General features: G+C 44.8%; 1 protein-coding gene across 1 annotated transcript in view; it reads left to right on the plus strand.

Moving 5' to 3' along the window:
- HABP2 (hyaluronan binding protein 2) overlaps positions 1 to 13,244 on the plus strand; it is a 33,747-nt gene that overhangs the window by 15,821 nt on the left and 4,682 nt on the right. Inside the window, exons 3-10 of the mRNA XM_054581225.1 lie at positions 4,248 to 4,358; positions 6,035 to 6,142; positions 7,621 to 7,737; positions 8,449 to 8,568; positions 9,040 to 9,211; positions 10,374 to 10,471; positions 11,555 to 11,792; positions 12,906 to 13,048. Of these exons, the coding sequence (XP_054437200.1) occupies positions 4,248 to 4,358; positions 6,035 to 6,142; positions 7,621 to 7,737; positions 8,449 to 8,568; positions 9,040 to 9,211; positions 10,374 to 10,471; positions 11,555 to 11,792; positions 12,906 to 13,048 (1,107 nt within the window). The remainder of the gene's footprint in view (positions 1 to 4,247; positions 4,359 to 6,034; positions 6,143 to 7,620; positions 7,738 to 8,448; positions 8,569 to 9,039; positions 9,212 to 10,373; positions 10,472 to 11,554; positions 11,793 to 12,905; positions 13,049 to 13,244) is intronic.

Below are 13,244 nucleotides of genomic sequence, written 5' to 3' on the forward strand. Positions count from 1 at the left end.
CCATAAAACTATCAGCTGCTTTCTCCAAAGGAAATTTGCAGGTTAGAAGAGACTGGCAAGAAGTATTCAAAGTGATGAAAAGCAAGGACCTACAACCAAGATTACTCTATCCAGCAATTTACAATTGAAGGGCAGATAAAGTGCTTCCCAGACAAGGCAAAATAAAGGAGTTCATTTTCACCGAACCTGCATTATATGAAATGTTACAGGGACTTATTTAAGAAAAAGAAGAAGATCAAGAAGAAGACAACAAAGTCACAACTATCAACAACCGAATCTAAAAAAAAAATTAGTAAACAACAAGAACAGGAACAAAATCATAGATATGGAGATCATTTGGAGGGTTATAAGATGGCAGGGGGAGGGGGAAGATGGGGGGAAAGGTGCAAGAATTAAAAAAGCATAATTGGTAGGTACAAAATAGAGAGGGGGATATTAAGAATGGTATAGGAGACGGAGAAGCCAAAGAACTTATATGCATGACTCATGGACGTGAACTAAGGGGACGGGGGTACTGTTGGAGGGAAGCGAGGAACCAGGCAGAGGGGGGAAAAGGGGATAAAATTGGGGCAACTATAATAACATAATCAATAAAATATACTTAAAAAAAGAAGGAAGGGCTTGGTCACAGAGGGAAAAATTAATCTGTCAAACATACACATTAACTGCACATAGGACTTTGTGCTGGGCATTGAGGTAGAAAGAGGAATAAACATGGCCCTTCTCTTAAGAAACCAACTTTCAAGTGGGAGGAAACAAATTAGATAGAACAAGGTAAGTATTAACCGCAAGAGAGAAGTGCTATCTGAGATCTGGCCATGGAACATGAAACTGCAGCCACCTGGGCCACTGAGGAATGATCTAGTATCTAAAATTGTAATCCCATTAGCAACCCAGTGTCCATCAAGCCCTGTGTGTCCATTTGTTAATACTGCCTAATATACTACCCCAAAAGTAGTGGTTTTAACTATTAACAATGGATTTAGATCTTAATTCTTTAGGTTGGCAATTTAGACTGGGGTTAGCTGTGCAGTTCTTCTTGTCTGGACCAGGCTGAGCTGGTGCATCAGCTGGGCTTTCTCACATGTCTGAGACCTTGGCCGGGACCCCTGGACCTGCTTCTGCCCTGCATGTTTTCTCGTCATCCGATAGAATAGGCCACTTTTGTTCTCACGGCAGTCACTGGGGTCCATGGGAGGGAGGAAGAGAAAGAGGAAGTGCACAAGGCTTCTTGAGGCCCAGACAGACGTTCACTACACGCTATTGACCAAAGCAAGTCCCAAAGGCAGCCCAGACCCAAGAGCTGGGGAAGTCAGCTTTATCTTTTGGTGGGAGGAGCTGCAAAGTCACATGGCAAAAGGTGTGGATTCAGGGAGAGGTGGGAATCAGGGCCACTTTTTTCCATCAAATGGGCTAAGACCACAACAGAGTGCTACCAGGCCTAGGCTTGGCAGCATCTAGCTTCTCTACCTCTTCACTGTCCTTTCATCTCCTTCTTTGGCTAGCTTTCTTTCCCCGCCCAACCCAGACAAGAGGCTCCTTTGATGGAGGCCACATCCCACTCTTATTTGTATTACTCTCCACTATTCCCAATGCTTTCCTGCACCTGGCATAATAATACTTGGCCCATTGTAAGTGTACAATGCACATTTTTCATCTAGACAATAGGATTAAATGCCAACAGAATAGAAAAGACAAAATAAGCTTTAAGAAACCCTCCCAGGTGATACTCCCATAAAGCACTTTCAACACATGTTGCAGTCCATCCTAAACATAAAGGATCTTCATACCCCTCCTTGCACAGCCCTCCAGCTGATGGCTTCTGGTGATCTGGGCCCGCTGAGGCTCTGCTGCTTCAATCCACATTTACCCAGGGCCCTGGGCCCTGGGCAATAGCAGGAGTATGATTCAAAGCCTACATGTTTTATTCCCTCCTTAACTTCCTTAAGAGATGAGCAGACCTTGTTCAGAGGGCTGGATTCAAGTCAAAATCCTCCAACCAACAGTTTGTCCAGCCCCCATCACCTGGAAAAGTCACTCTGTTCCGTCTATTTAAAACTTTCATCTCCAAATATCTGCAAAGGGATGGATTCTTTTTTTTTAATTTGCTCTTTATTGTATTTTCTCCATTACCATTGAGTCCCCTAAAGGGGTTGATTCTTAATGGCCTAGCCAAAACTAGCCAGTCTGACCCCCCCACCCACAAGAAATTACAGGAGCAATCTGGAGGCAGTTATCCATAAACACCTGTTAGAAAAACAAAACTGCATTCTCCAAAGAAAAAAGAAAGAAAGAAAGGATGGAATGCCTCATTATCAAACCCCTTTGTCTCTCCCAAACATCAGTTTGAAACCTTGTATGTCGAACTCAAAAAAAATTTTTTCTCACTTTCTCTTTCTCTGCTTTATCAAACTAGATGGAAAGAAACTTTATTTGCTCCAGGAAGACAATGGCCTTATCTTCAATCCAGATCCTCATCCCTGGAAAGGTGGCTTCCTCTGGGAGCATTTTCATAGTGGGGAAAAGCAGTTTGGGAGAAATAATGAGCAAGCAAAGGGAGTCTTGACTTGACACTGTGATAAATGAGGTGAAACTCTGGCAAGGAACCAGAGTTGGCAGATTCAAAAAGGAAATAAAAAGATAGTTCCATTTTAATGGGAAATATAAAACAGCCATTGTGCAAAAGTCGATTTTTCAAAAGCCAACGAGATAAAGACTATAAGGGAATGACTGAGAGACGAGTGAGGTAATGTGGTTGATAATCGGGCTTAGGTAAAGTGCCGGTCTCGGAGCCATCAGCTGGCTCAGTGGGGGCGCCTTTTCAAGTCCGCTATCTGCATTTGCTCCTGCCTCATTATCATATGCATCTCTGGGCGTCTTCCTTACGGCTGCTGCCTGCCATACTCCTGCCAGCTAGAGACAGCAAAGTCAGTGCCATACAATGTACTTTTTTTTTTTTATCTAGACAATGGGATTAAGTGCCAACAGAATAGAAAAGACAAAATAAGCTTCGAGTTCAGAGGTGAAGAAACCCTCCCAGGTGATGCTCCCATAAAGCACTTTCAACACATGTTGCAGTCCATCTCAAACATGAATGATCTCAGTGCCCTTCCTCACACAGCCTTCCAGCTGGACGGCTTCTGCAAACTTTCTGCAAACCTCAAACTTCTCTCCATGAGCCACAGAGCTCCCAGCATTGCCCAAAGTCGCAGACCATGAGGAGTTTGAGGCCAGCCCCCTACACACCTGCTCTTCTCAGGTGGACTGCCCTAGTGTGAGGTTTACACCTGGGGGGACTCCATGCACTGCCTTGTCTTTTGGTGGGCGGGATCCATGAACCTTCTTAAGGTTGTCATTGGGTGCTTCGTAATTAGCAGGATGGCTATTCAAGGGGGATAGCTGGACCCCTTCCCCAAGGGTAAGTATAGATGTATCTGAGGCCTGTAAGAGGCCAGTTGAAGCAGCCAAGCTAGTGCAATTTCGGGGTTCTATGGAGATAACCCTGTCTTAATTTATATTTTACTGTTTATTAGCTATGTGACCTTGAGCAAATTACTTGACCTCTTTCAACCTCAGGTTTCCCAACTTAAATTAGATATAATAACACATTTAGATTTTTATGAGGATGGAATGAATGGATCATGTAAAATGCTTAGTACACAGTAAAAGCTCAGTAAACATTAGCTGTTATGATGACTTTCTAGATACAACTTGGGGAAGTTTGATCCTGTGACCAAGGCAATAGTGGTGTCTCTTTGACTTCATTAAGCAAAGGTGACTAATAAAGTCTCATTGAGAAATTTCACTCACAGAACCACCCAAAAAGACATTCAAGTGCCACTGGATATGACCCTGGGAAGATCTTATATAGGACCTTGGAGCCCTTTATGCTCCAATCATCTTTATGCTGTTTATGGACACCAAGAATACAGTTGCTTGTCTCAGGCCACAGTTAGTGGGAAGCCAGAACTTGACTTCTTTCTATTCCCAGTCAGGTGCTCTTGATTCTAATCAGTGCCAATGCTGCTTTGCTGGTTTATAAAAGTACGCCTCCCACAGCAAAAAACAGAAAACTCACGATGCTTGACCTCTTGCCTACCCCATCAGTGTGAGAAACTAGAAAAACACATGCTTCCTCCTTCAGGACTTTGAAATGTTTGGGAAAAACACATTTGGTGAAATAAAATGCTGAACTATTTGGGTCTAATGACTCGAGTTGCTTTAGTCCTGTTCTCTCACTCCTATAGATTGGACTTCCAGCAACTATTATTACAGCGATGAAGATCAAACCCAGGAAGAGAGCACCACGAGTGATGTTGACTACCCTGAGAACCCTGAGTGGTACTACACAGACAATGGTTGGTACCAAGGCCATTGGTGGGATTGGGGGACCTCCCAGGAGGAGGGCAGCATACCTGGAGGGGAATTCATGTGTTGCTACATACAAGGGCCTCCTCCCACTCTCTGATAGGCATCGTCAAACAGGGATCAAAGAAATGATTTAAACTGGCTGTTTTTCCAGTTAGAATTATATACTTTGAGGACTGGGATGTTCTTAGAGACCATCTCTCTCACCCACAAATGACAGATGGAGGAAATGAGGCTAAGAGAGGAGTTGACTTAGCCAAGTTGATACAGCAAGTCAGTGCCTCATCACTAGGTCTCCTGATGCTGTGAGGAAAGTCTTATTCAAAACCATTCCCAGACCTTTGATTACAGGTAGGTCCTAATTAGGAAGAAGACTCTGGATTAACATTCAGCATCAAATTATAGAGTGTACACATTTGGCATTGGGTCTTTCGTTCTCCTATACCTGAGCTGTGTTTTTTATTTCACTTTCCTTTTTAAAATTTATTATTTAGAGAGAAAGAGGAAGGGGGAGGTGAAGAGAGAGAGAGAGAGAGAGAGAGAGAGGGAGAGAGAGACTTCAATTTGTTGTTCCACTTATATATACATTCATTGGTTGATTTTGGCATGTGCCCTGACCAGAGATCAGACCCACAACCTTTGCAGACAGGATGGCACTCTAACCCACTGACCTACCCAGCCAGAGCTTTATTTCATTGTTTAGCTCTTCAGAAGCTTTTCACAGTTGTCAGAATGTGAACATCTTACATGTATGCTTCTACCACTTTTCTTTTCATTTTTGTGGCTTCTTAACTAAGCAATAAGATAGAAAGGAAAATGAGAAGCTGGTCCAAGCAAAACCATGTGACTAAACCAGAAGAAGAAATGGAAAGCACTAGCAGCTGGAATAAAAGCTGTGTAACTGTGCAAAGTGGCCTGGAAGGCAGGGCTAAGATACGGGGCATCAGGGGAACATCAGAAGGGACCATCAAAACAAGAGCCGGGCCCAGGGATCCTAGTTCCTGAACCAAAGAACAATGTGTGTGAACAGAAGGATAAAGAATTCCCTGAGGGAAGATCCATTCAGACAACCATGAAAAGCCAAAAGCACAGATGAAATATGACAAAATCTAACTGAACAAGTAGTTGAAGAAAGATGAAGGCCACTGGGTCATTTCCTCCTTGCCGTCAATTTTTCTGTCACCCTCTCGCCTTTGGTCTTCTTGCCTGATGTTCAGAAAGCTTGTGTTTCGTTAGGGGTGGGTTTTATTTCCCAGGCCTGACCTCCACCCCTGGGCACTGGGAGTAGGGGAGGTCTTCAGGCTTGTGAAATGCATTCAGCATCAGAGACAGACCCCATGCACTCCCAGCGAGACTGGGAGGAAAAACACTGCAATGATGGAAAGGGGGAGTTTCTCAATGAGAAAGGCCCCATCAAAATCCAGGCTGAAGGGAGATTGGCCCAATTCCTTCTCACCTGCCCTATTTCCAACCTGAATCCCTGTCTCTGGTCCTGTGACTGCAGTTTTCCTTGCTCTTTTAGGGCCATGTGTGTTTCCCCCTTTCCCCAATCACTAGGTATGTGGTTACTTTCTCACTTGGGCAGGAGACTGAAATTTGATGAGTGAGTGGGGGGCTTCTTGCCTCGTGTTCATTGTAAACATTACCTTCTGCCCATGTGTCTTAGATCCATGTCTGCCCAACCCCTGTGAACATGGTGGGGACTGCCTTGACAGTGGGGACAGTTTCACGTGCAGCTGCCCGGCCCCTTTCTCTGGAAGCAAGTGTGAGAATGGTGAGTGCACCTCCTCTGGATTCACTCTTCCCTCTGAGCTGAACAAGAGGTGTTTTCCTCCCCCAGCTCTAGAGGAGCAAGAAGGGCTGAGCAATCCCATGGGAAGGATGCTAACCACACACATTGTATCATGCATCATGGATTCTTCAGCACGGTCGCGGGCAGCATCTCACTGAACCCTCACTCCTGTGTGATAAATAGGGCTATTATGCCCATTCTGCAGATGAGAATATTGAGGCTAAGAGGAAATAAGAGCTGGACTCTGACCAAGATGTATTTTGAACTCAGGACTTTCTATTTCTTTTGTTGTGAGTGTTTAGACTAACTACAGTCTCAGCCCACATAGCACCCAACTCAGTTTGAGAAAGGGAGCACAGAGAGCACAAGCAACTTAGCAACTTACTCATGGTCACCCAGCTAGTTAGCAGAAGAGCACAAAGTAGAACGCTGGTGCCTAACTCCTGCTCCATGCTCTTTCTTACTGCCATTCGTGCTCAGGGAGACTCTGATAAAAGCCGTGTCTGCCTTTCATGAGTTCTTGTGGGTCTAACATAAGCATGAGGAGTAAAACTCCTATGGGCTAATTGCACCCCTAGCAAGAACCTGGATTCTCTTCCATGTAGCAACCACCTAACCAGAGAAGGAGGGCAGTGGGGGCCTTACATATATAGGGTTTTTTGGTTGACTCTTTTCTCCTATGTCCCCTTTATTTATTTCTTCTATTTTCAGTCCTACAAGTCCTTTCCGTACATGTTTCGGGATTGTTTGAGATATTGATATACCGTATTTTGCCATGTATAATGTATACTTTTTGCCCAAATTTCTGAGGGAAAAATAAGGATGCTCATTATACACGGGTAGTACTAATTTTGTATCTATATAAATGTTTTTAATTCTTTTATTTATGCTCATTAATTAAAAATGTAACTATAGAAAGCAATAATGATATCCATGTGCAAAATAGTAACCTGGAATATGATCATCAGTTTTGTTTCTAAATATAGATAAAATATTGAATTAAAAAATTAAAATGAAAGAATTTTTCCCTGAAAGTTTGTGCCAAAAAATGTGGGTGCACATTTTACATGGGAACACATTATACATGGCAAAACATGGGTAAACATAGTTTCTGGGTTCATCCCTTAATTTCTCAGAAGAATGTGGAAAACTGCAAATGGAATAAGAAATCATCTGTAAAATGGAACAACGCAAGTTGCAGCCCATTTGTTTGCTAAGGGTGTAAAAACTATTATGATTTTTGTTAAGAGAGAATAATAAAGACCATGGACACTGGAAGGAACTGCAAAGCAATCATCCGTGACCCAAAGATTAGAGAAAAGCCTTTTCTGGGGGCAGCAGGTCTTTCAGGACCATGGACAAAGGCACACACGCTGTGCCATCCCGCCCCCAAACCTTGTACTGCTTAGGTATATGATGTCCTGTACATTTGGAACTTCTTTTCTATGGATCCCCTACAGTGAACAACAAGTGCAAGGAAAACCCATGTGGCCATGGCGAATGTCTTGTTATTCAGAGTCCTCCCTACTACCGCTGTGCCTGCAAATACCCCTACAAGGGCCCCAACTGCTCCACAGGTAAGTGCTGGCCGCCCCTTCTGTGCTAGGCTTTCTCTGCCCTGGCTTGTGACTGGGGTCTCTTCACCCTATGGGTGGCAGTCAGATAGATATATTTGATGCTTTGATAACATCCATGATGGCCATTATAACTAGAACTCTTTAAGATTCATCATATCTGGATAGTTACTGAGAATTGACTGATCTGTACCCCCTTCCCATCCAAAAACAATCATCTTAAAAATCACTTCTGCCAGGAAGTCACTCCCCATATATTCCTGGAATAGCCCATGGTGGGGAATGAGTCTATGTGGACTCAGTGCTGTGAGTCAGGCTTTGTCCCAGGAGGTTTACATGCTCCCTCGCATTCTCTCAAAAACACTGCTGGGAAGAACTTTACAGATGAAGAAACCGGAGTCCAGAAAGGTTGTGCTCAGAGTCACACAGCTATAAAGAGGCAGAGCCAAATTTCACCTTAGCTCAGACTTCCCCAAATTCCCGCCCAGTCCATGCCACTTGCTGTTTCTTACTGAGAGACCCACCTGCTTACTTACACTTTGGCATGTGACCTTCATCTGTGTGTGTATATGTTCTAGAGTGTCAGTGGGTCTGTCCTTCCCCTTGGGTGACCCATCTTTTGTGAAAGGACAGACACCAGTGTTTCCTCATCATCTCAGATGTAGATGCAACTCCCTCTGAAGACCTCTCCGGCCCCACTTCCTGTGTTTACAGCCGTTCCTGCGTGCAGGCCGAACCCCTGCCAGAACGGCGGCACCTGCTCCCGGCACCGGCGGAGGTCCAAGTTTACCTGTGCCTGTCCTGACCAGTTCAAGGGGAAATTCTGTGAAATAGGTATGGGTCTCTGCCACCACTTCCTCGGAATCTCAGGGCCACCAGCAAGACCTCCGGAATCCTTTTCTGTTTGGGTGTTGTGCCCAGAATGGGCCTCAAGTTGATTCCCAAACTCTGCTATTGCCTCAGTCTTCTAATTTAAGGGCATAGGGTATGTCTGGGATATAGTTCAGGCAAACCAGACACACCTGGACATCCCCTGGACCTCAACCCACCTGCCACCAGGTCTCGGGTGAGCCAAAATTAGGTAACTAAGTTCCCACCCACCCATCCACTCACAGTCACTGTATCTCAAGCTGGGTTAAATGTGGAACCATCAAGGCACCTCCTTTCTGGGACTTTGTAGTAAACTCCTGGAGTGATCAACATTCAGGCCCAATCCTCTCACCCCCTAGTATGCCTGCCAAGTCCTTTATGGGAGCAGCACGCCAGTTGTTTTCAGTTCTCACGGCCCTGCCTACTCTCTCCGAGGTTCTGATGACTGCTATGTTGGCGATGGCTACTCTTACCGAGGGAAAGTGAGTAAGACAGTCAACCAGCACTCATGCCTTTACTGGAACTCCCACCTCCTCCTGCAAGAGCATTACAACATGTTTATGGAGGATGCTGAGGCCCATGGGATTGGGGAGCACAACTTCTGCAGGTAAAAATTACCTTCTTCCCTATGCTGGGACTCCACTGCATGTCAGTGCAAGGGATGGTTTGGTTCTTTCTCCTGCTCCAAGTATTCCCGGGCCAGCTTAGAAATTTTGGGGCAGAACACAGGACAAGCTAGGTTATGCTGCTATAATAAACAACCCCCAAACCTCAGTGGCTTGAATACATTGGAGTTTATTTCTCACTAGTGCTATGCATCATGTAGGCTGGTGGTGGGGTAGGAGGTGGGGCTGCTCCACAAAGTGATTCAAACACCCAGGAAGGGCAAGAAAAAAAGAAACTGAAAAAATGGAGCATGAGCTTTGTTTTGTTTTTACTACCTCAACCGCAAAATGACCCATCAACTCTGCACACATATTTCATTGACCAAAAATAGTTGTAAGGTCCCCCATAACTTCAAGAGAGAAATAACAGAGGAGGAAATGGAATGTCTGGTGAGCATTGCAGCCTCTGCCACGAGGATGTTCAGGTATTCCCAAGTGAAGATAATGACAAGTTCCCTTTTGCCCCTTCTGGTGCCTCCAGCCCATTCTGTTGTCTTCCTCTCCCTGTTCATTGTCCTACCAAAGCCAAAGGTATTTGTGATCAGCCTATAAGGGGCAGGAGTTCTTTGTATGGCTTTGAACTGGTTTTATCAAGCAAGAGGGTTTGCCTTGCACACAACACAAGTTGTCTTCCACTTTCACTCCCTTGAGCTCTTTGCTTCATGGAGCTGGGTTCAGGGTGACCCCTTGGCAGCCTTTCTCAGAGATTTCCCACACATGGAATTGGGAGGTTTGGACCAAGGAGCCCTCCTCTTACCATGTTTCTACATCTATTTCACTGTCCCAACAAAGTTAGAGCTTCAACAGGGATCTTGTTTCTTTTCCTACAAACTCTTTGATGTGTCCCTTGGATCTGACCCAAAACTTGTGAGCTACTTCCTGGTCATTGGGATTCTCCTCTGTAAATTAAAGTTTTACCAAAAAACTATAACCATCCTAATATGCCAGAGTCAATATATGATCTCAAGAGACACACCAGAATTTGTTGCTCTCCTACCCAAAGGTCCTATAATGAGGTCCAGTGGGTTCATCAAGCCTTGACCTTGGGTTACTTTATTTTATTTTATTTTATTTTATTTTATTTTATTTTATTTTATATTTTAGAAACCCAGATGCAGACAAAAAGCCCTGGTGTTTCATTAAAGTAAATAATGCAAAGGTGAAATGGGAGTACTGTGATGTCTCCCTCTGCTCAGCCCTAGGTAAGACTGCGGCTGCCCAGAGCCCTGGCAGTGGGGAGGATGTGGATCCACAGACAGGTGTTCCTGGACCTCTTTCTCTCCCACCCCTATCGTCCCAGCACCCAGCACGTCTGCTTTACCAGTCCCCATCCCAGTGGCGACCCAACTGCCCCATCCTCTGCTCTCTGCTCCCCTCTTGGGATGCCAAGCAGACCTGAATACCTTCATAAATTTGGGCCATTGGTCTAACTGTACATTCACGTTCCCTGACTCCAAGTCAGTGCAGTCGGCAAATATTCTTCAATTGTTTGCTGTGCTCCAGGAACTATACCAGGCTCTGGGTATACAGTGGGAATCACACAGTAGCTGGGCCCCCAGAGCCTCTCACGTGAAAAATGGCTTGAATTCCAGCCTCACAGTCTTCCTCCTAGGCTGTGCAGCCCACCTCTCCACCACATCTGGAATAACACACCCTTTCTTCCTAATCATTAGGACTGGCTCCCAGGATAGTCACCTTTGTCTGTAAGACTGCATTCATAGCTGCTCTTGTCCATAGTCCACCATTCTCTGAGAACCAACTCAAGGATCCCCTCCTCCAGGAAGTCCTTCATGATCTCCCAAGCACAGTATTGTCTCCCCCTTCTTACAAACCCCAAGGAATGGAACCAGCACCACCCTTATGACACTTAACACTTTGTATGACAGTTACCTCTGCAAATGTCTTATTTCCCCCATTCTACTTCATCTGGCTATCTTTTCCTATATGCTGAAAAAGGCTCCCAAATACATGTGTGCCTTAATGGCTAGCTCAGTACATACTCAGTGATGGATTTATATATTTACACATACTTCTTTGGGTGTGTATACATGTAAATAAGAATGAAAAAGCAACATCTCCATTGTTAATTTTATAGGCTTGCTTTATATGAATTAATGTTGTTAATAAATGTTGTGTACCTACTCCATGCCCACCCTGTGTGTACCAGTCTCTTAGCTCTGGACACTTGCTAAGCAGCTGGACTCAGAGTCACACCTCAAACAAGGTCCTTCTGAGGACCTGCAGGGGCAGTGAATAGCATGATTTGTCTTTCTTGTGTCCTACAGACATTACTGACCCCGAGGAAGGGCCCACAGAACCTCTGACCAGGCTTCCAGGTTTTGACTCATGCGGGAAGACTGACATCACAGAGAGAAAAATCAAGAGGATCTACGGAGGCTTTAAGAGCACAGCGGGCAAACACCCGTGGCAGGTGTCCCTGCAGAGCTCCCTGCCACTGAGCCACTTCTGCGGGGGTTCGCTGATCCACCCCTGCTGGGTGCTTACTGCTGCACATTGCACTAAGTAGGTGCCTGCTGGGAGCAGGGGACAGGGTGACAGAGACTATGGGGGTGTTCTCCCTTTCCCACTTGAGCAGCATCTCAGAGCTTTGGCAGGACGCATGGCTCTCCAAATGCAAAAGGAGTGGCTCCTTAGAGGCAGGTGGAAAAGAGCTACCATGTCCAGAATGCTTAGCTTTAAATTACATGTTTTCATGACATTTAATCCTCAAAACAATATACAAGAAGACAGGCTGAGGGAGGACAGGGATTTTTATTTTTTATTAATTATAGTGTCCTCAATGCCTAGAACAGGTGTTCGTACAAAGCAAGCGCTCAGTAAGTATTTGTGCAAGTGAAAAAGTTGACTGTTACTACCATTTCATAAATGATAACCTTGAGTCTTGGGAAGGTTTAGCACCTTGCCTAAGGTTATGTGGTAAGTAGGTAGGTGAGTGGGATGCAAACCCAGATCTACTTACTTCCTTAACCTCTTTATTCCTGCCCTGGACAGAAGAAAATAATAACATGCTCCTATCTGATGCCATCAGCAATGAGCCTCCCATGCCAAGTGTCTTCAGTACCACATGGCTCAGACAAGCCAGAACCCACTGGGGAGCCTGAAGAATCACTACCTCCTTTGAGATCCCTAAGTTCATGGCCAGGGCTGGTACCAGGTAACCCACATTTTGGTGGTGGCCTTGAAGTTCTTACAGCCCTCTCTGTCATTAAACAGTTTCATCAGGGATTGTAGGAAATATTCCTCAAGAGAAGACAAACATGAAAACATTAGCATCTACCAAGAATGTTTGTTCAGAATGTTCATTGGCTGCTCTTTAGAAAAATGCAGGGGGTACTGAGAGGTCTCCCAGGAAACATGGGATACAGGTTGCAGTTTACAATTACATTTAGATACCATTCCATTAAAAAAAGAGTTTCCTCATCTTGTCTCATTTGGACCACACGGCAGAATTCTGTGAACAGAATGATGATTACAAGATGAGGATCTGTAATCAAGGCTGTAGAAGGTCAGGTCATTTGTCAAAGGTCACACAGTTTACCAGGAGCAGAGCCTTGGCTTGGCTCCAGTTTTTCAAGTGCCATGGCTGGTTCCTGACTGTCCTACTTTCCTTTGCAGCATAAAAACCAAAAATCTAAAAGTGGTGCTAGGGGACCAGGACTTGAAGAAGACAGAATTCCATGAGCAGACCTTCAGGGTGGAGAAGATATTCAAGTACAGCCATTATTATGAAAGAGATGAGATTCCCTACAATGATCTTGGCAAGTCTCTTCTAGCATGGATACCCCATGGGTCTTATCCTGGGTGGATTTCTCTGCTGATGGAGAGCTGAGGTTTGGTTCTGTTTGGTCCCTCATAGACCATATAATGTAGAGAATTTATTCCAGAGCTTTTTAGTTCTTAAAGGTTAGTGTTGTGGGTAAATGTGCACAAGCTCTCAAACTGAGGGGAAGAGAT

This window comes from Pteronotus mesoamericanus, unplaced genomic scaffold (assembly GCF_021234165.1).
Source record: "Pteronotus mesoamericanus isolate MK-2021 breed Mesoamerican mustached bat unplaced genomic scaffold, CSHL_Meso_final contig_657, whole genome shotgun sequence".
NCBI lineage: Eukaryota > Metazoa > Chordata > Mammalia > Chiroptera > Mormoopidae > Pteronotus > Pteronotus mesoamericanus.